This window comes from Canis aureus, chromosome 23 (assembly GCF_053574225.1).
Source record: "Canis aureus isolate CA01 chromosome 23, VMU_Caureus_v.1.0, whole genome shotgun sequence".
Lineage (NCBI taxonomy): Eukaryota > Metazoa > Chordata > Mammalia > Carnivora > Canidae > Canis > Canis aureus.
Window position 1 is genome coordinate 37,348,166 of NC_135633.1, and position 19,346 is coordinate 37,367,511.

The 19,346-nt window shown below is 35.8% G+C and overlaps 1 protein-coding gene across 15 annotated transcripts in view; it reads right to left on the minus strand.

Moving 5' to 3' along the window:
* Positions 1-19,346, minus strand: part of DLG2 (discs large MAGUK scaffold protein 2) — a 1,979,996-nt gene that overhangs the window by 1,497,531 nt on the left and 463,119 nt on the right. For all 15 annotated transcript variants that reach the window (XM_077867259.1, XM_077867261.1, XM_077867262.1 and 12 more), the window contains one exon: positions 16,096-16,170. In XM_077867259.1, coding sequence (XP_077723385.1) covers positions 16,096-16,170 — 75 coding nt within the window. The remainder of the gene's footprint in view (positions 1-16,095; positions 16,171-19,346) is intronic.

Genomic DNA, 19,346 nt, shown 5'->3' on the forward strand with positions numbered 1-19,346 from the left:
CAAAAAGAAACAGGAGGAACAAGTCTTCCTGGAATGAAGGTAATCAAAAGAATCCATATTGGTTTCTGTTGTGCTTATCTTTTCAATTCTTCATATTTCAATTTCAAGAACCCCTAGGCTAGGATCTGAGAAATGAAAACTAAGTAAGATTCACCACTTTTTAATGGGGAAAAGAATCATATGAACCTTCAGATGTTCTTCTTTCAAATGTGATAAATGCTATAATAATTTAGCAGGTGGGACTCAATTGAGAGACTGGAGGTCAAAAGAGGCTTCAAAGAGACAATTCCTAGACCAAGTCTTCAAGAATAAAAAGAAATTATCCTTTAACTGAAAAACGTGGAAATAGCCATCCCTATATTTTATGACATAAAACCATACCTTAAACAAGGACTCATCTCTATGCCGAGTTCCCAGTATAAAATGTCCCATATTTTACACGTTTTACAAACCCTTTCAAGTTTCATAAACCCTTAACAATCCCCATTACAAGCACAATGTTCTATCGGGTGTTATGGAGACATGTTTCCCATCCTTGAGTCGCCCTCTTCTGTGGCAGAGATTAGACGTTCATGTATAAAAGAGCCAGAAAAGAATGATGCCAATATGAGATAAGTCAGCTGGTATGAGAAGATAGAGGCTGCCTCTGTATAAGAGCTGAGAGAATTCAAACCAAAGAGACCACAGTGGCAAGTAGGTTAGATGAGAAAGCATTTTCTCTAAAGGACTAAACTTTCACTTACACTCTGAAGGAACCCTGCTAGTCTCATCTCTTTCCTCTGGTCATCCCACTCTCTCATTTTCTATAATGGCAGTTCCAGCATCCGATACACTCCTCTCCTGACCTGTCCTCACATTCTCAGGAGATGGTCTCCCTAACATTCTATTTCAGAATAAACAAAAGCAATCAAACTAGATTTCTCTCAATTTCCCACCATAAACATGCATAAATATTTTCACACGTCTGTATTTACATATTAGAGACCAACCATGGCACATGGTGTTTGCACCTTATCCACTTCCTTCTTCAAGGAAACATATCGACAAGGCCTTCTCTCTTATGTATTTAATCTCTCACTCTAACAAGAACTCATGTCAGCATTTTTCACTGAAGCATACCATTTTATTCATCTAGAAAATATCTCAAACCTTAACTCAGTTGGATTCTTAGACACATGAGTGTTTAAATATTCTTATTTTTTGCTCAGAAAATCAAAAACACCTTCCTTTACCTTGTATCTCCTGCCCATGTTCACAGGTCAACCAGTAATCTTTACTTATGTCTTAAAGACTCTTCAAACTTGACTTTTCCAGAATGGATTTCATGATCCTCCTACTACCACACCTAAAAGAAAGCTTTTCTAGAGCACCAGAATTCAGTAAATGATACTTCTACTCACTATTTCATATAAGCCAGAGTACTAGGAATCATCTCTGACATTTTCCTTCCTCTTAACCACTCCCATACACAATTCATCTCTATGTCCTGGCATCCTTATCCCTAAATATCTCATATCTGTTCATGTTTCTTCATTTTTACCATCATGCTAACTTATGCTACCATTATCTTTTGCCTCGACTTCTATAAAAACTTCATAACCAGGTTTTTGTTTTGTTTTGTTTTGTTTTGTTTTTAACCACAAACTTTTTCTCCATTTTCCTACCTGATCTCCACATAGCATCCAGAGAGATTTCAAAATTCAAATATGACCATACTACCAGATACTCTCCTCTCTCTCCAATCTACTTAAAATACTTAAATGAAATCCTAAATATCATCTGACTTGTGTCTCCCTGTAATGTATTGCATCCTGTAATGTATTCTCTGAACTCCAGCCATATTGGCTTTATAGCTTCTCATAAGGGGAACTTCCCCTCCTGAGATAAGATCTTTGTACATGCAGTTCCCTCTGCCTGAATAAATCTCTTCCTCCTTCTTCCCCAGGTTGATTCTACTTTTCAAATTTAAGCTTAATTAGCATTTCCTTAAGGAAGCCTTCTCTGACCTTTCTTTCAACATCAGCACCTCCTCAATGCACTTCCAATATATCATGTATATCTCTTTTGAAAAACTCATCAATATTGCAACCTTATCATCACTTGTGTGATTCTTTTTTAAAAAAGATTTTACTTATTTATTTGAGAGAGAGAGAAAGAGAGCAAGAGACTGCACAAGTGGGAGGAGGGACAGAGGGACAAGCAGACTCCCCACTCAATGGGGAGCCCAAAGCAGGGCTTGATCTCAGGACCCTGGGATCATGACCCAAGCCAAAGTCAGAAGTTTAATCTACTGAGCCACCCAGGCACCCCCACATGTGTGATTCTTCATTGTGGCTTCCTCTTTGAGGGCAGAGACTACATGTATGTTTTCTCATACTATGAATTTATAGAACCTATTATAGTGTCTGGGACACAGTAAACACCCTATAAATACTTATGGCATTAATGAAGGAGAAAAGGAAGAAATATAGAAATATAGACAAATAAGTATATTTGAATGAGGGAAATAATAATAGTGATGTACTATAGAAGAGTCAAGCTTGTTTAAATAATATATGTTGAGATGATAAACTAGCTATAGGCAAGAGAACAGTTCTGATGACAGGAAATTTAAATTTTCCCTTTTTTTCTAATTTTTTTTTAAACAGACAGTTTTAAGGATTATATTTCTCTTCATCTATAAAAGGATAGATTTCTGCTGCCAAGGGCTCTCCACAGTCATAGACCTACCAGGTGACTACTCATATTGAGTTGGTGGACAGTTTGGGATTATTCGTCTATATAATATAAGGGTACAGAAAGCAAAGAAATTTCCAAGACTAGGGATTGATGAAGACAAAAGGAGTAATTTTCTATATATTCTACTATTGCATGAGATGTCCTTACACTCTGTATGGTACTTTGCCCTCTTTATGGGTGGTCTTGTAATTTTGCCATTCATTTGACTTAGTAAGGAAAGCCACTTATAAAATCAATTCTCAGAAAAAGTACTCTAAAAAATGGAGGAAAAGCAAGTTAGTAGCTTCAAGCAACATCATAAATCATAAGAGGAGGAATTGAACACTCTACTGGAGTTTATGTATATCATTTCATTTGCTCAACATACATGGCTCAAAGAGGTGAAGAAATTTCCCAAATTCAATAAACCCAGTTCCAGATTATTCTAAAGCCTATACTCTTTCCAGTGCATTTCAAGTAGTGCAACCAAGAATAAAAGCTAAGTACTCTGATTCTCCAGCACTGTGTCAGAAAAGATTGTATCCCCTTCCACAACCCAGTTTTCTTCTCAGATTCTGTGGACTGTCCTGATGCACAAGGGACTGAAATAAATGAGATTCTTTTGTTGGTATCTTATAGGTCTTCTTATAGACCACAAGCTTTCAGAGGGTCATAAAACTTCCATTCTGTGTACATTTTAGAAAACTGCTTTTGGACAAAGACTTCAGACATTAAGTTTTAGCTCAGAATGCATTTTTGCTTCCAAGTTATAAATAGAGTACAAATTTTTAATGAAAATGCTGACACAACCTAAAGAACAATGGTGTATGACCAAATCTATTGCAAAAACAAACTGATTCTTTCAACAGAGTATTAGCATCTTAAGAGAGAGACTATTTATAGGACATGTTTAATTAAGTTGTGGATATTAAATTATGCAAAATTAATACTTCACCAAAATGCAATCTAAGATAGCCATTAAGATCAATTAGCATTTTTTTCAGTAGGTTGGAAGATTTAGCCAATCCAGACTTGAATGGCATTGATTTCTTTAATGAGATGTCTGTTCCAAGTTGGTTAAAAATATATGGGTCAGTAAATAAAATATTCAAATGTTTGTATATATTTTCCTTGCTGCTATGATGAAAGGGTGATTAGACAACCTGCTCCTTCTCCACCCACTCTAATCATGCTCAGGTTTGGGGTTTGGATTAGATGCATTTGTTGTACCTTTTGTTGCTGAAGCCAATCCATCAATCCAGTCTAAAAGGGGCTTTTTTTTATGAGGCAGTCATGAGACTATACTACCTGCTGCCAACAGGACCTCCTTGAGGAGCTGCAGCAATTAATGTTCCATTTCTGTGTCAAGTGCTGTTAAAAGTTTTCTTTGGACTAAAGTTTGTCCAAACATTTTGTACAATTCCACAGAGATCTGGGGTAGCTGGAGGCTGCTTCAAGAGGTTTGTCATTGACACTTGCTCTATACTAGTTTAGGAAACTGGCTGTTGCTACAGATATGGCCTCATGGCATAGCTTCCTCTGTTTGGACTACCTGAGGCGAAATTTAAATGAGGCAAGTCTGAACAAGGAATAAGCACAATCAGAAGAGCAGCAGCACAGAAAGTCAGAATAGTAAGCAGGTGCAAGGACATCTTTGACAAAAACACCTGTTTGGTTTTTTTTTTCATAATTTAGGCATTTAAGTAACATTTCTTTGTTGTTATTTCCTTGGATTTCTAGGTTCATTATAAATACAATGAACTTTTTGTAATGTACCCAAAAAGGACAAAAAATATTTTTTTAAATGCCTATAATCATTACTACTTAAAGTACACTTTTATTCACATGTTGCACAGCCTTTGTTTAAAGAGTAAAGTTGTGTAAAATAACCATACCCTTAATATTGTTATAGGAAAAATTCTTTAAGGAGACATGCACAGTATGAGGTTCTCAAGGATTTTTCACCAGGAAGAGCTGTCATTCATGACTCATATCTGGAGCTGGTCTATGAACAGACAGACACCAACACTCAACATCAAGAGCACTTCATGATGTCTGTGTTTGTTCTATAATGATCCAAGAGTACTAAAAAAAAAAAAAAAAAAGGAATAATAATATGATAGCTAGAGAGAAATACCCAGGAGGGTTTGTAAGACATGCATATACTTTGTTTCTAGAACAAAGGAGATTCCACCATGATTGATGTACTTAAAACATCATAACCAAAGCAATTATGTGTGTTCCCAGAGGCTTTTTCCCCACTCAGGGCTGGAACCCACCATCCCATAATACTTTTCAAGAATTCAGTTAGCCAGGGCAGCCCAGGTGGCTCAGTGGTTTAGTGCCGCCTTCAGCCCAAGGTGTGATCCTGGAGACCCGGAATCGAGTTCCACATCGGGCTTCCTGCATGGAGTCTGCTTCTCCCTCTGCCTGTGTCTCTGCCTCTGTGTGTGTGTGTGTGTGTGTGTGTGTCTCATGAATAAACAAAATCTTAAAAAAAAAAGAATTCAGTTAGCCAAAATAAGTACAGTAATGGCTCGTGAGTTCAGAAATGACTTTCAAAGGTAAGAAATCACTGCCAGAAAAAAATCAAACTTTATCTTTAAAAAAATTAACTCATTTAAACACTCAAGTTCCATACCTTTTAATTACATCTTCTAATACCTGAGGTAAGTTGAAGAAAGGCCAAACTATCAGAGAGTTCATTGCTCAAGTGCCATTGTGAGGCAAATATATATCTTAAACTGTAACAATTTTCATAGTTCTCCAGTGCTGATAATGATAATGCCAAAATAATGAAATTAACATTGCCTACTACGTGCCAAACACTGATTTAAGCATATTGTATATATTGTCTTTAATTCTTAAAATAATCTTGCAAGGTAGGTATCTATTATTATTTTTATTTCACAAATGAGAAAAGTGAGAGAAAGATGTTGAAATGATTAGTCAAAGTTCCTATGGCTAGTGAAAGGGAGATCTCTTAGACTCCAAAACTCTTGACTGTATTACTATGAAACACTCCCTCCTTGAGTAGTAAACGAAAAGCTTAGTAGAAAGAATGTTAGCCTACAATGAAAGCCTATGTAATGTCAATACATGCCAATGCCTCACACTGTTCAAAATCACTGACAGCATATCACCAGCACTCCCTGTTTTTGCTGTCAGTCTCCCTCCCCCACCTCAACACCATCTCTGTCTCCACCATAAACTCAAGCCAATACCTGAGTTACTTAAGTTGGAAAAGAGGGGAAACCACTAGCCTGAGAGTTTGTACAAGCTGAAACATGCCAGCTATCTTCTCATCTATCAAAATTATCAAAGAAAGAGATGTTTACAAACATGAATCTACCAGAGTATTAAAGTTCATCCGTTGAAATACCATGTTTTTGTGTTTTGAAAAAATTTTTTTAATTGGCTATTTTTTAGTAGTCACAGACATCATAAAGGTAATTATTCCCTCCCGAAAATATGGACACAATTACAGGAGGTTTTTTATCATGGCCAACATTTATAAACATCAGTTAAAATATTACACTGTAATATAGCAATGCTCCATGACTGAATTATCTCATAGAATTTAAGAGTCAAATTTAAGAGTTTACTTGCTTTCAACATTTTTTTTCTCAGTGTTGGCTGCCACTTCCCTGACTACTAAGGTACTAGGCTTTAGTAATGCCCTTTCCTGAATTTCCATACAACTGCTCTAATTATCTGGATCTTACCTAATAGGTCAGGTAATAAGTAGTCATGATTATTAGAAATTTATCTAAATAGACTGTGAAATAAGGTATTGTAGATTTCTCATGTTCAAATACCTGTGCCTGAGATCTATTAAGAATCCCACACAGTGAAGTCATAGAATAGATAATAGTCTGTAAATGGGTTGTAAGCATTGAAATATTGATTTAGTCACTTCAACATGTTTTGTTTACTTCTAAATGGTTCTCAGTTTATATTACATAATTGAGGTTGCTGGATACTAAATAAGTAAAAAGTTCAGTAAATATAGCTGAAGTTCCTTTAAGTTGATGTCAGAGAGAACAAATATTCAATTCTTCCTGAGATTTTTCTAGACACAGAGACAAAGCCCTTTAAATGGGAAAATCCACACATCCATCACATTACAGCATTTTGTATTCTTAATAATTTATAAGTTATTGAATCACTCTATTCTATATTAGCATCCCACTACAAACCTGTGAAAAATAATGTTAAAGCTTATAGCTCTATCATGGAAGATCTCTGAGACATCATCTCATTTTTTTATTTATTTTTTTATTGGAGTTCAATTTGCCAATGTATAGCATAACACCCAGTGCTAATTCCATCAAGTGCCCCCCTCATTCCCCATCACCCAGTCACCCCCACCCCCCCCACCCACCTCCCTTTCCACCACCCCTAGTTCGTTTCCCAAAGTAAGGAGTCTCTCATGTTCTGTCTCCCTTTCTGATATTTTCCACTCATTTTTTCTCCTTTCCCCTTTATTACCTTTCACTATTATTTATATTCCCCAAATGAATGAGAACATATAATGTTTGTCCTTCTCCGATTGACTTATTTCACTCAGCATAATACCCTCCAGTTCCATCCACGTCGAAGCAAATGGTGAGTATTTGTCGTTTCTAATGGCTGAGTAATATTCTATTGTATACAGAGACCACATCTTCTTTATCCATTCATCTTTCGATGGACACCGAGGTTCCTTCCGCAGTTTGGCTATTGTGGACATTGCTGCTAGAAACATCGCGGTGCAGGTGTCCTGGCGTTTCACTGCATCTGTATCTTTGGGGTAAATCCCCAACAGTGCAATTGCTGGGTCGTAGGGCAGGTCTATTTTCAACTCTTTGAGGAACCTCCACACAGTATTCCAGAGTGGCTGCACCAGTTCACATTCCCACCAACAGTGCAAGAGGGTTGCCCTTTCTCCACATCCTCTCCAATATTTGTTGTTTCCTGCCTAGTTAATTTGCCCCATTCTCACTGGTGTGAGGTGGTATCTCATTGTGGTTTTGATTTGTATTTCCCTGATGGCAAGTGATGCGGAGCATTTTCTCATGTGCTTGTTGGCCATGAGACACCATCTCATATTCAATTTCTGTATCAAATGATGAAACCAAGAAGGAAAATAAAGCCTAGCAATTCTCTTAGAGAAAACATTAAAATTCTTTTAGCTCTGAACATAAGGACATAACAAAATTTCTGAATAACGGTTTACCTAGTGGTTATCCACATGGACTTTTTCAAATAAATAAGATTAGAAATCCTAGTAGTACTGTGAAGGAAGACTTTCAAATATGCTACTATGGCTGCCAAGATGGTTGTCCAACCATGCAACGTTGTCCACCATTGCAATGCATAGAATCTTCATGACACCTTCTGTGACACAACAGACAGCTAATAAAATACCAATCTCTTATAAGTTCATTATTTTCCACAGCAAACTCAAGAGCATCAATTTGCTTAGGACAGATATTGAATTATACAATAAATGGGAAAAGACTGGATACCCAAAAGACTCACCTAGCCCCACTATGTGTTGACTGTGGGATGCAAAAAAAAAAATTCACTACTCTGAGCTTCAGTTTTCTCATCTGTCAAACTGAAGAGATATCCTTTGGCAAAGTCAGGTATGGATTATGAGTAAGTAGATTATGCTTTCAGGAATCCTAGAAAAGTTCTGCTTAATGTTCTCAATAGAAGGGCAAAGCATTCTTTCAGCATATTAAAATTTAAAGTGTTAAAAGCAAATATCAACACATATAAAAATCCTCCTTTGATGACAAAAACACCCAACAGACTAGAAATAGAAGTGAACTCCTTCAATCTGGTAAAAGACATCTATTAAAAAAATAAAAAACACAGCTAACAGCCTATTTAATGATGAAACAAGGATACTTGCCCCTAAAATCAAAAACAAGTCAAGAATATCTGTTCTTGCCAGCTCTATTAAATAATGTAGTGAATATTCTAGCCAAGGCAGTTGAGCAAGAAAATGAAATAAGTGGCATCCAAATTGGAAAGAAAGAAGTAAAACTATCTCTTTTTGCAGATGGCATGATCTTGTATATAGAAAATCCCAAGGAATTCACTAAAAAGCTCTTATAAGTAATAGATTCAGCAATGTTTCAGGGTACCATATCAATAAACAAAACTGATTGTATTTCCATACAGTAGCAATGACCAACCCAAAAATGAAATTAAGAAAACATTCCCATTTATAATAGCATCACAAAAAAAGAGAAGGCAGGAATAGGTAGGTGAATGCTGAGGCACAAAATCAGTCAACTTGGGCAAAGCTGGAACTCTTAGGAAATATTCAAAGGCAGAGAAAGAGGAAGCTGGGGACAATGGACATAAAATTTGCTGACCATCTTTATCACAGGCCTGCCTTTTGCTCCTAGATGGTTATCTATCATTCTTCCACTTAGCTTCTCAGATCTTGCTATTACCTCAGAACTTACCTTAGACTTCATTTCTTTGCCTAAGGCATGCAGAGTACCTGTTTTCATGTCTTTTGTTCTGTACTCTGTGTGGTTTTTTTATGTGTGCTACCTGGTAATGCCCTTTCATCTCTCCCATGAACCAATGCCTACCTATTCCCTCCATAAATACGTGGGCTTCCTTTCTGGGCATGTTTCAAAGAAATTTATCTGATATAAGTACTGCAGTTCCCAACATATTCTTGCAAACCTAGAGAGGAAACAAGTATATATTCAAAGTACTATAAGGGCCAGAAGAGACAGAAAAAAGGACTGTATCTGTTGTGTCAGTCTAATCTTCCTCATACTTTCCTTGATTTAAAGCACTTGACTACAGCAAAATTGGAATCAGAGACATTCTGCAGAGTTCACATTTCTTAAAGTGCATTGTGATTTTCTAGGATAATTTTCCCTCTGGATTCTTTTCTAACCCCATGGCTACCACCCAGATGGCCAGATGCACTTCTAATCCCAGTGCAGACCAAGTTAAGGCCCTATACTCTGCAATTTTCCATAATTTTCCTAACACTATGATCATCTGATAAGGTCCTGACTTTTTGTTCTATAAGGGGACTGCTGATGGTATAAAAACCTTACTCTAAAAAATAAAAATTTTATCCAGTCTTTGGAAAGACAATACTCATCAAAGCCATCCTGGGTGTGATTTCCCAGCAGCTAAGTTAGCCCAGCGGGTGCTGTGTTCATAGGAATTCTGGAAACACCCAGAGAGCAGACACAACATTATTTATTTTATGACTGGGTTGGATGTTTCTAAGTGCCATGGTCTGGGTATTTATGTGGGCTGTATACAAAATGAGGTCAATGAGGTCACACAATGAAATGTGGAGAAAAAAAATAGAAGTGAGGAAGGAGCTACAAAATCAGCTATAGAAAAACCTTTAGATTACTATACAATTGCTAGTAACACTAGTTACTAGTTACTATAACACTAGTTACTATACAATTGCTAGTAACACTAGTTACACTAGTAACTGGCTTCAATTAGAGTGAATGAACCTTACTGTGGGTAATGTGAGGTGATCTGGGATAACACGCTGAAACAATTAACACGTTAAAAGGACATCTCCTCTGGTTTCTTTGGGGAATGTCTGTTTTTATTGATTTCCTATAAAAGAGAAAAATCACTTTCATAATCTAGAGAGACATGGTAGGGAAATGTTAAAATGATTTAAATTAAAAGGAATATCCAACCCTTCTCTTTAAAAATGGCCTTTGTTACTCAGAATATAAACATCTCTTGTTAATATGACATTCTTGCATCATCAGCTCCTGCCCATCAGAGAGCAAAATGTTTCTTTTCAAGAGCTTCAGAATTTCTGCTTTCAGAGTCTTAAAAAATTGTATATTAACTCCTGGAACTTTTCTCTGTCCCAGTCTAAATCCTTTTCCAGGGGCACCTAGGTGGCTCAGTGACTGAGCATCTGCCTTTGGCACAGGGCGTGATCCCAGGATCCTGGGGCCAAGTCCCATATCAGACTTCTCATGCGAAGCCTGCTTCTCCCTCTGCCTCTCGCTTTTTGTCTCTTGTGAATAAATAAATAAAATCTTTAAAAATCAATCCTTTTGCAAAGAAAGTTTCCTCCTTTAAAAATCCAAATAAAAAAGCCCTAAATTAATAACAAGTTACTGCCTATTCTTTTTATGTTCCTCATCAATTCATCCTGCCCCATTCACTTCCTTCTGGGCTAACCTATCCTTTTCTTTCTTTTCTCTTACCACTTATCAAGCAATGATTATGTACCAGAATCTATGTTAACATTTCCTATGCATTATTATATGTAAATCTCAAAATACCATATCACATGTATAAAGTCAAGAGGGATTAAGTAAGATGTCTGAGGACCCATGACTAGTTAAGTGGCAGTCTGTATTTTAACAAAAATCTTAATCAATTTTAAATTGATTAATTATTATTTAAATTGAATAATTAATTAATTATTACTAAATATTGCATTTTCTGTCTTCCAAAATCCATCTTGAGGCAAAGCTCCATTCTGAACATTCATAGTTTTTTTGTTTTGTTTTGTTTTTGAGAGAGAGAGAGAGACAGAGAGCGCACAGGTGGGAGGAGAGAGAGAGAGAAACTTAATCAGTCTCCACGCTCAGTGCAGTGCAGAGCCTGATACAAGGTTCAATTTCATGTCCCTAGGATCATGACCTGAGCCATGTATGCACCCCATAGTTTTTTGTATAGAGAATTTTGTAACATGTATCACCCAACATAATGATTATTTACATATACTGGCTCCTAATCCATCTTGAAGAATTGAAAGGTTTACAACTTAGAAAATGTACTCAGTAAATGCTTCTTAAATGAGTAGATGAATAATTGATGTAGTCAGAATGTAGTGTTCTAACTTGGAAATGCTAACATGATTTTTGAAAATACTTCACATATCTATTTAGAGGTGACTATTATATACAAGAGAGATATATAGGTATACCACAATATCCACGATAATCTCTATAATAACAAGGACTTTATTCTTAACTTTTAGAAACTCCTCTCATTGCATTATTTTTAAATCTCTAACAACTAAGTAGGCACATATGCAGAGAAAACAAAGCGATTATTCTCAACAAATCATGTATATTTATATATCATATTCTAAACAATAAAATCATACTCTACAGCCATTTCTAAGTAATGCTCAATAACTAAGGATTGTGCCTGGGACATTCCTGAAAGTGATCAAATCCATGTATAAGCCATAGCCATACTGAGTGGTCCAGAGATTTATGCCCTGATGCAGCAGCCACTCAAGCCTCCTGCAATTGTTCAAGTCTAAGTTTCTTTGTTTCCAAGTACCAGAAACTAATTCTTAGCTTAGTTCACTCCAGATTCAGAGATCTGACTGTTTTTACCTGAGTCCCAGAACCTATGGGTCTCTTTTCATTTGCTTATAAGTGGCGAGGTTCAGGTAACCACTCCTATATTCATATGACCATACAACTCAATTAAATTTAAAATGTATACGTGAAGAAGGAGATCATTCTAGTGCTTGATGTAGCCATACAAAGAAAAACAAATAAAAGATAAAACTGTCATGCATTTTGTTAGGGAAGATATTTCATTTACAGTTATCCAAAAAGCATAAATATGTCCATGTTTCTGTATAATTACTGAAGGTAAAATTTCTGAACGCTAATTTGTACAAGAGTAATCCTGGCTAAAAGGAAAAGTCTTCAAAATACCTCTTGGTCCCACCGTTACAGAGGTGTGGACTGCCAAAAAAGAGAGCATCTAAGAAGAGACTAAGCAAATAGTAATAGAAGCCATTTTCAAGGCAATATGGAGATGGTGACAGGCATTTGTTGAGCAATTTGCAGACAGAAGCATTCTTAAGAAAACCAGTGATAAAAGCTCTGCACTTAAAAGTAACCTGGGGCAACTGCGCACCAAACACCAAGACATTCTTGAAAAAAATGTCAATTATAAGGATACAATCATTCCAGAGCAAAATACCAAGGAATAAGAATAGAGAATCTAGGAGAGAAATGTAGGAAACAATCAAGTGAACTTAAAAATCCACAGAGATAGCAGACTATTTACTATGAATGTAAGTATGCATTAATTTATTTATAACCTGCTTCAGTCAATGAAAGATTTGAGACAGACAAAACATTGTCTTAAACACATGAGGCTAAGATTTTTTCTATTTCCTGAGATATGAGAAGGTGGAAATTAATACCAGAACAACTTTACACATCATTTAGAGTTTTTTTGTCTGATAAACATGCTTATGCTAGCTATCTTGTTAACTATTCCTTTTTCTCATTCTATAATGTGTATTAAGTCATTACCAAATTATTCTTTCATCATTTTTATGTACCCAAGTGTTGCATATAATCAGATATTTGGAATAAATAGAACTAGACTATTTCCATTACTAAATAGACTACTGGCAATTATCAAACTATCAGTGTTCTCAGTGCTTCTTTCTGTGTGAGACTACCACTCATTAAATAAACTCTAATGGGAGCTTCATAATTGTTGCTGACTAGAGGTATTAGTTAAGGTGGGTTTTTTCCCCCTTTGGTTGCAAATAAATCATAAAACATTATACTCCCTCAAATAAACAAAACAAAACAGAATCTAGAATAAATTGGTGGAAAATGTAACATTGATTATCAGCAGATTATTGGGACCTTTTCACAAACTCAAAGAGAGATTTGAGAAAGTAGAACCTCAGGACAGGTTAGCTCTAGGAATCTCAGTAACTGAGGTTCACAGATTATTTTCCAAACTATTGTCATTCGTATGATTCAATACTATTGACTACCAATTTGGTATCTCTCTAATATAAATTTTAAATTCCCAAGAGAAAGAATCCAACTGGCTCAGCTGAGATGAGATATTTGTCCTTAGATTAGTCAGGTTTGGCCAGAGACAAACTCACATAGCCCAAACACCGCCACTGAAAGCCTACCTTTGTGGATCTGGGTTACTTACAGAGAAAACAGAATCATTATGGGTTGTCAACTCCTCTGGAAAGTGTCTGCCCCACTGGGAAATGTAATTACTTTTAAATAAACAACAAAAGAAATCTATGAAACCAGCAGCTCTTAATTCCATAGCAGAAGCAAGAAAAAACGTCTTTCTGATGTTCTCACCTGACCACACAACTGAGAATCAGACTATTTGGTATTTCTGACTTGTGCTCTTCAGGAAGGGTCTTAAATATAGTCAACTATTTAGTCACAAATGTCCTATAACAGAAACACCTAATCTGGGATTTCTAAAGGAACAGTGACAGGAATAAAGTGCAACAAACCCATGTACGTGCATTTGCTATTGTAGCAGACCTATAGTTGTTGTTGTTGTAAAGGAACAGTGACAGGAATAAAGTGCAACAAACCCATGTACGTGCATTTGCTATTGTAGCAGACCTATAGTTGTTGTTGTTGTAAAGGAACAGTAATCTGGGATTTCTAGATCCTATACTATCTGACTCCAAGGTAATAATGAAAGATTAATTATTCTTAATAATCCAAAAGACATAATTCTAATAATGGATTTACTTGCAATAAGACTGCACAAAATAACTTAAATGTCAAATTCCTTTTATTTGGATCTAAAATTATCAGTGTAATAGAGGATCAGCTACTAATCAGAATTCTTGGTGTTACATATTGATTGTCTCTGATAAAATGGGAATACTACCTTATTTTTCTTTGTACCTCCAGCAATATGCATAGTACCTGACAGAGCTGAATCAAGCCACTAAATTTTGTCTAGTTTGTAACAAAATTCCTTAAAACACATACTCAATGGTACTCAGTGAAGGAAAAGTGTAAAATGACTCTTGAAGGTAAGAAATGGAAACCCACCTAAGAAGGTAAAATAATTATTCCTCTTTACCAACAAATATGAGTTGTAGACAATTTAATAAAACTTACTAAAGAAGAAATCAACAGATAGAAGACTCATTCATTGAAACTGCACTCACAAAGCACCTACCACATACCAGGGATTTTCCTAGGTGTAGATATAGTAGAACACTGTATAGCACACACAGTCTCTTTGGTGAAATAGACATACAAATCAGTAATTGTGAGATAATATCATCAGGGATACAATAAAAGGAGTGACTGATGAAGAAACGAAATTATTAAAATTCATCCTTTCTCTGGCATCAGCAGAGTCCCTTAGCATGCACTCCCCTCTGACCATCTGCTCACAAAAGTGTGACATTTTTTATTCTCCAAGTCTCTAGCAAGTCTGGGCTGCCTCCGCACTGCAGGAATGCCTCCAAAATTTAATATCATCATCCCTCCTTCAGTAAAAGTGATCTCACCTCTCCTCCTTTCATAGACAAATAAAAACAAGGAAAGAGGCTTCTTGCTCTTACAAATCTGAGTGAAAAGTAGGGCTCCCCTAGACCTACTGAGTTAGAATGCGATCATAAGTCATGCTAAGATAGACCAGCTGCACCTTCTTCCAGCAGCTCGTATCTCAACAGTAGATGAGGATACATAAGAAGCTCCACACATCACTTTATATTGCTTGTAAGTTGGGTCAAAGGAGCAGGATGCCCAAAAAGTAATTTTCAAACTTCTTGTCCCCATCACATACAAATTATTTTATGACAGACAAACTGTCAGTTACAGTATATACATTTCCCAAAGGAACCATTGTCACATCTATCAGGCAACGCATGTATAGGAGAATATCCTACAAATCAGCCACTTTCTTCACTTTTCTTTACAGTGTAGTAGAATGAGTTCATGAAAAGAGAATTAGGGTATCTGAGATCTATTCCCAGCTTTACATATAATACACTACTCTTACTCCCTTTGCATTTAAATCTCCCATTGGTAACACAAGGATAATGACATAGTACCTGTTTATTTCTTTTTTTGTTTGGTTTTTTTTTTGTACCTGTTTATTTCTAAAGCACTTGAAAATTCTCTGATAGAATATTTCACATAAGTACAGAGACCATTATTATACCAGAAAGACTTGAAAATTGGAAATCTGTGTACTCATCACTATTAAGCAGTCAACACAACAATGACAGAAGAGAAAACATCCTTCACTGAAGCATCTAAAATCAAGTATTGCTGAATACGCAGCAACTGAAAAAAATACATGTGCAAATATACTCATTTTAATGACTATCCAAATCTAAATCATCAATAATCCATTTAAATAAATCTTTGGCAAATTATCCTGACTCAAAAAAAAATAAAAAAAACCACAGAAATCTCTAATCACAGGTATTTCTTATAATGTAGAGCGTCCTAAAAAAAAAATTCTCCTTTCTAGAATTTCAGGAAGAATTCTAGCACATTCCACTAAGGTTGTTCCAAAATATGAAAATAATTCTCCTTTAAGGTGGCCAATTTAGAATAACCAAATTATCAAACTTACAGTACAGTGGTGGACAGGCATCCAAGCAGGGGCTTCCACTGAGCAGTTCTGGGCTGGGCATTTGCCTTGGTTTTGCTGCAAATAAGTAAAAATAATGTTATATTCTATATATTATGTGTAGCAATATTACACAAGCTAACATATTTATCATCAATGTGTTTATTACCTGATTTACAAGTATAGGAGGAGCCTTTGAGAATGATTTTTTTGGTGCAGTGCTGCAGAAAACTATGCAACTTCTACTCTTATCAAGGCATAAATCATCCTTTGCTTTTTTATTACTCTAAGGACTGGGTTTTGGGCTCTAGACTTCCTCAGCAGGTGGCCTTTTAGGCCCCAGCAGGACCCATCTGAGAACTCTCCTAACCCAGAGGTAAAACTAGTCTCCTCTCCTGTAGGCTCCCAGACAATAGTGACACAGGTTGTACCCATGGCAAGATCACTTCAATCAAGGTACAGATAGACTTATTTACTTGTCTTCTTTTTCTGATTGTGAGCTAGTGGTAATGATTCTCTCTAGAGCATTTCATAGAACCTCAGAATGTAGTCATACAGGACAGATCTTAGAGGTCTCTCTTGTCACATCAGAAAATGAGGTGCAAAGAAATGAAACAAGGAACACAGGGATTTGACATCGTAAGTCATTTGCCAGGCACTTTTTTTTACATAAGAAATCTATCTCTAGCTAACCTATTCTTTTGTTGTAACTCCTATAACTTCATTTCTAATTGGCCTTTTAGAAAGAATGAAGTGCTTCCCTTTAACTAACAAAACTGCTCCATCCCTGTAATAATGAGAACTGATTAGTATTGAAAAGGGGGAGGGGGTGATCAAAATAACACATCTTCTACTTTTTATTTATTTTATTCTGCACTCAATTATAATATAACCAGATTAATAATAATGTTAGCAATAGTCATAAAAACCTAGCTGTGATTTATTGAGCTACTAATATGCTGCAGATTGTTCTAGACCCATTATATTATCACTAACCACCACAACTAATATGGATAGCAGTATTATTATGCCCATTCTACAGAGAAGTAAACTGAGGTTCAGAGGAGGTAAGCAATTTGCCTAAAGGCTACCCTAGAAGAAAGCATCATAGCTGGGATAGCAGCAAAAATTTGACTGGCTTTGATTCCCATGCATGCTCCCTCTCTGAGAAGCTGCCTCTGGTATTTTTTATTTTCTATCTGTTTAATGGGGCTTAAGACATGTCATCGGCTAATATGATTTCATGTCATTAATGATCTTACCATTTCTGACTTAACTGGAATAAAATATTGAATTTAATACTTACACTAAGAATTTCCTTTTGTGATTTGTAAGCTTTTGAGAACAAACTTTATTTAGGTGATCTATTTTTAAGGCATCACTAAACTCTGAAGTGCTGTTTGAGTGATTATTGATAAAGTCACCATAAAACTACACTTAGATCATCAATCTCCATGCTCAGTTTTCTTTCTTGCTTAAATGAAAATATGACATAGAGTACCAACAGGGTACATAAGGTTCACTCGACTGATATCAGATGACCAATTTCAAACTAAGCTCAGCCATGTACTTGCTGCCATGAGATGATCCGAGTCTTGGTAGTCACATATGTAAAACAGCATTAGTATCTCACCTTATTCAGACAAATACTATTAGATGATACATATAAATTCACCTCAGATCATTGCCACAATTAGCAAGGATGTTAACAGAACACACAACGTAACAAGAACAATCTTATTTTCCTTTTCTGAACGCTTAAGCCAGATAAATATAATTTATCTATGTATGAGGTTAAACTTTTTGAAATTTGAAAATATTATTAAAATGCCAGTTATTATTATGATAGAGAACAAATTGAGGGTTGGTGAAGGAAGGTGGTGGGGGATGGGCTAAACCAATATAGTGTAACTCTAGTTAACTAACTAGAATTTAAATACACATTTGGACAAAAAAAAAAAATACTAGATACTATTATCTCTAATTATGAGAATTCATACCGAACAATGTTAACAGTGAGGAATGTCTCCTTTGTAATAATTTATAATTGTTATTAGTAGTAGTAATAATAAGCTTGTTTTATATCTAGATAGTGTTCATTTTTATGAAGCACATGGCAAAGGGGCAAATAATAATTGAGTTATGCTTGGGTGGAGGAATATAAGTACTCATAACGTATGATAGGATCTAAAAAAAAGTAGTGTTTGAACTTCCATGGACATACAGCATGCAGTAGAGAAAGTCTGTGTAAGTCTCTCTTACTCCATTACTACCTGAGTTTTGGATACTAAGATCTCCCATTAGTGTTTTAATCAAGCATATTAACAATATGATTACATAGGAGCAGACATGTATAAAGGTCTACTGAAGACAGAGGCCACATGGACATAAATTATGTTTAGTATGTGACCAGAAGAAAAATAAGGTCAGAATATAAGTTAGGATCTTGGATTTCAGTAGTGTTCCCAATAATCCATCTATGAAACTTTGGGAAAGCTACTTTAAAACTTTAAACCTCACTTTTATCACGTATAAAATAAGAGGGTTTTATTAGATCTACAATTCAATGTGGAGAGAGGAAGTGTCATTCATCCGTGGATCTTATCCAAACCTCATACTCCTCCCAATAATTTAATATGTTCCCTCTTCCAAAAAAGTGCATCCTCCAGTTAAAAACCCCTATCATTCTGATCTACTGTTACCTAAGATACAGTTATTCCTCCGTGAATTTGAGTTATAACAAAGGTTGAGAACTTCTAGTAGAGATGGTCTCACAAGAGCTTTCAACTCAAGTGTGGTTACTGAAAGCCCTAACCCTATGTTTTGCCTAAACCTTCCTTCTACTTTGAAAGAAGACAAGATCTGACAGGGGTCAAGGGAACTGCCACAGTGGTAAAGTAATGGTTTAAAATTGTTCCTTTTTCCTTACAAGTTTCCATTCTCCTTCTTCAGTATTTTTTCTAACATTTAATGTGGGCACTGTGGTCAAAAGAATTTAGGCACCCAATTGGAAGATCCATATCTCTTTAGAGGCCATCTAGAAAGAGAACAAATACTAGAGGAAAGGACACACTCAACCTACTTTTAAGTTAATTCTTAGGCTAAAAATGAAGAGGGAATATTACAAATATCTGAAGGGCCAGTCCAGCTCTCCAAGTAAGATTTTAAGATAATAGTTGGTAACAAATTAATCTAAAGACAGAGCTTTCCTTTCCCCTTCTCTCCCACTCAACCACCTGGATATATATACCTAC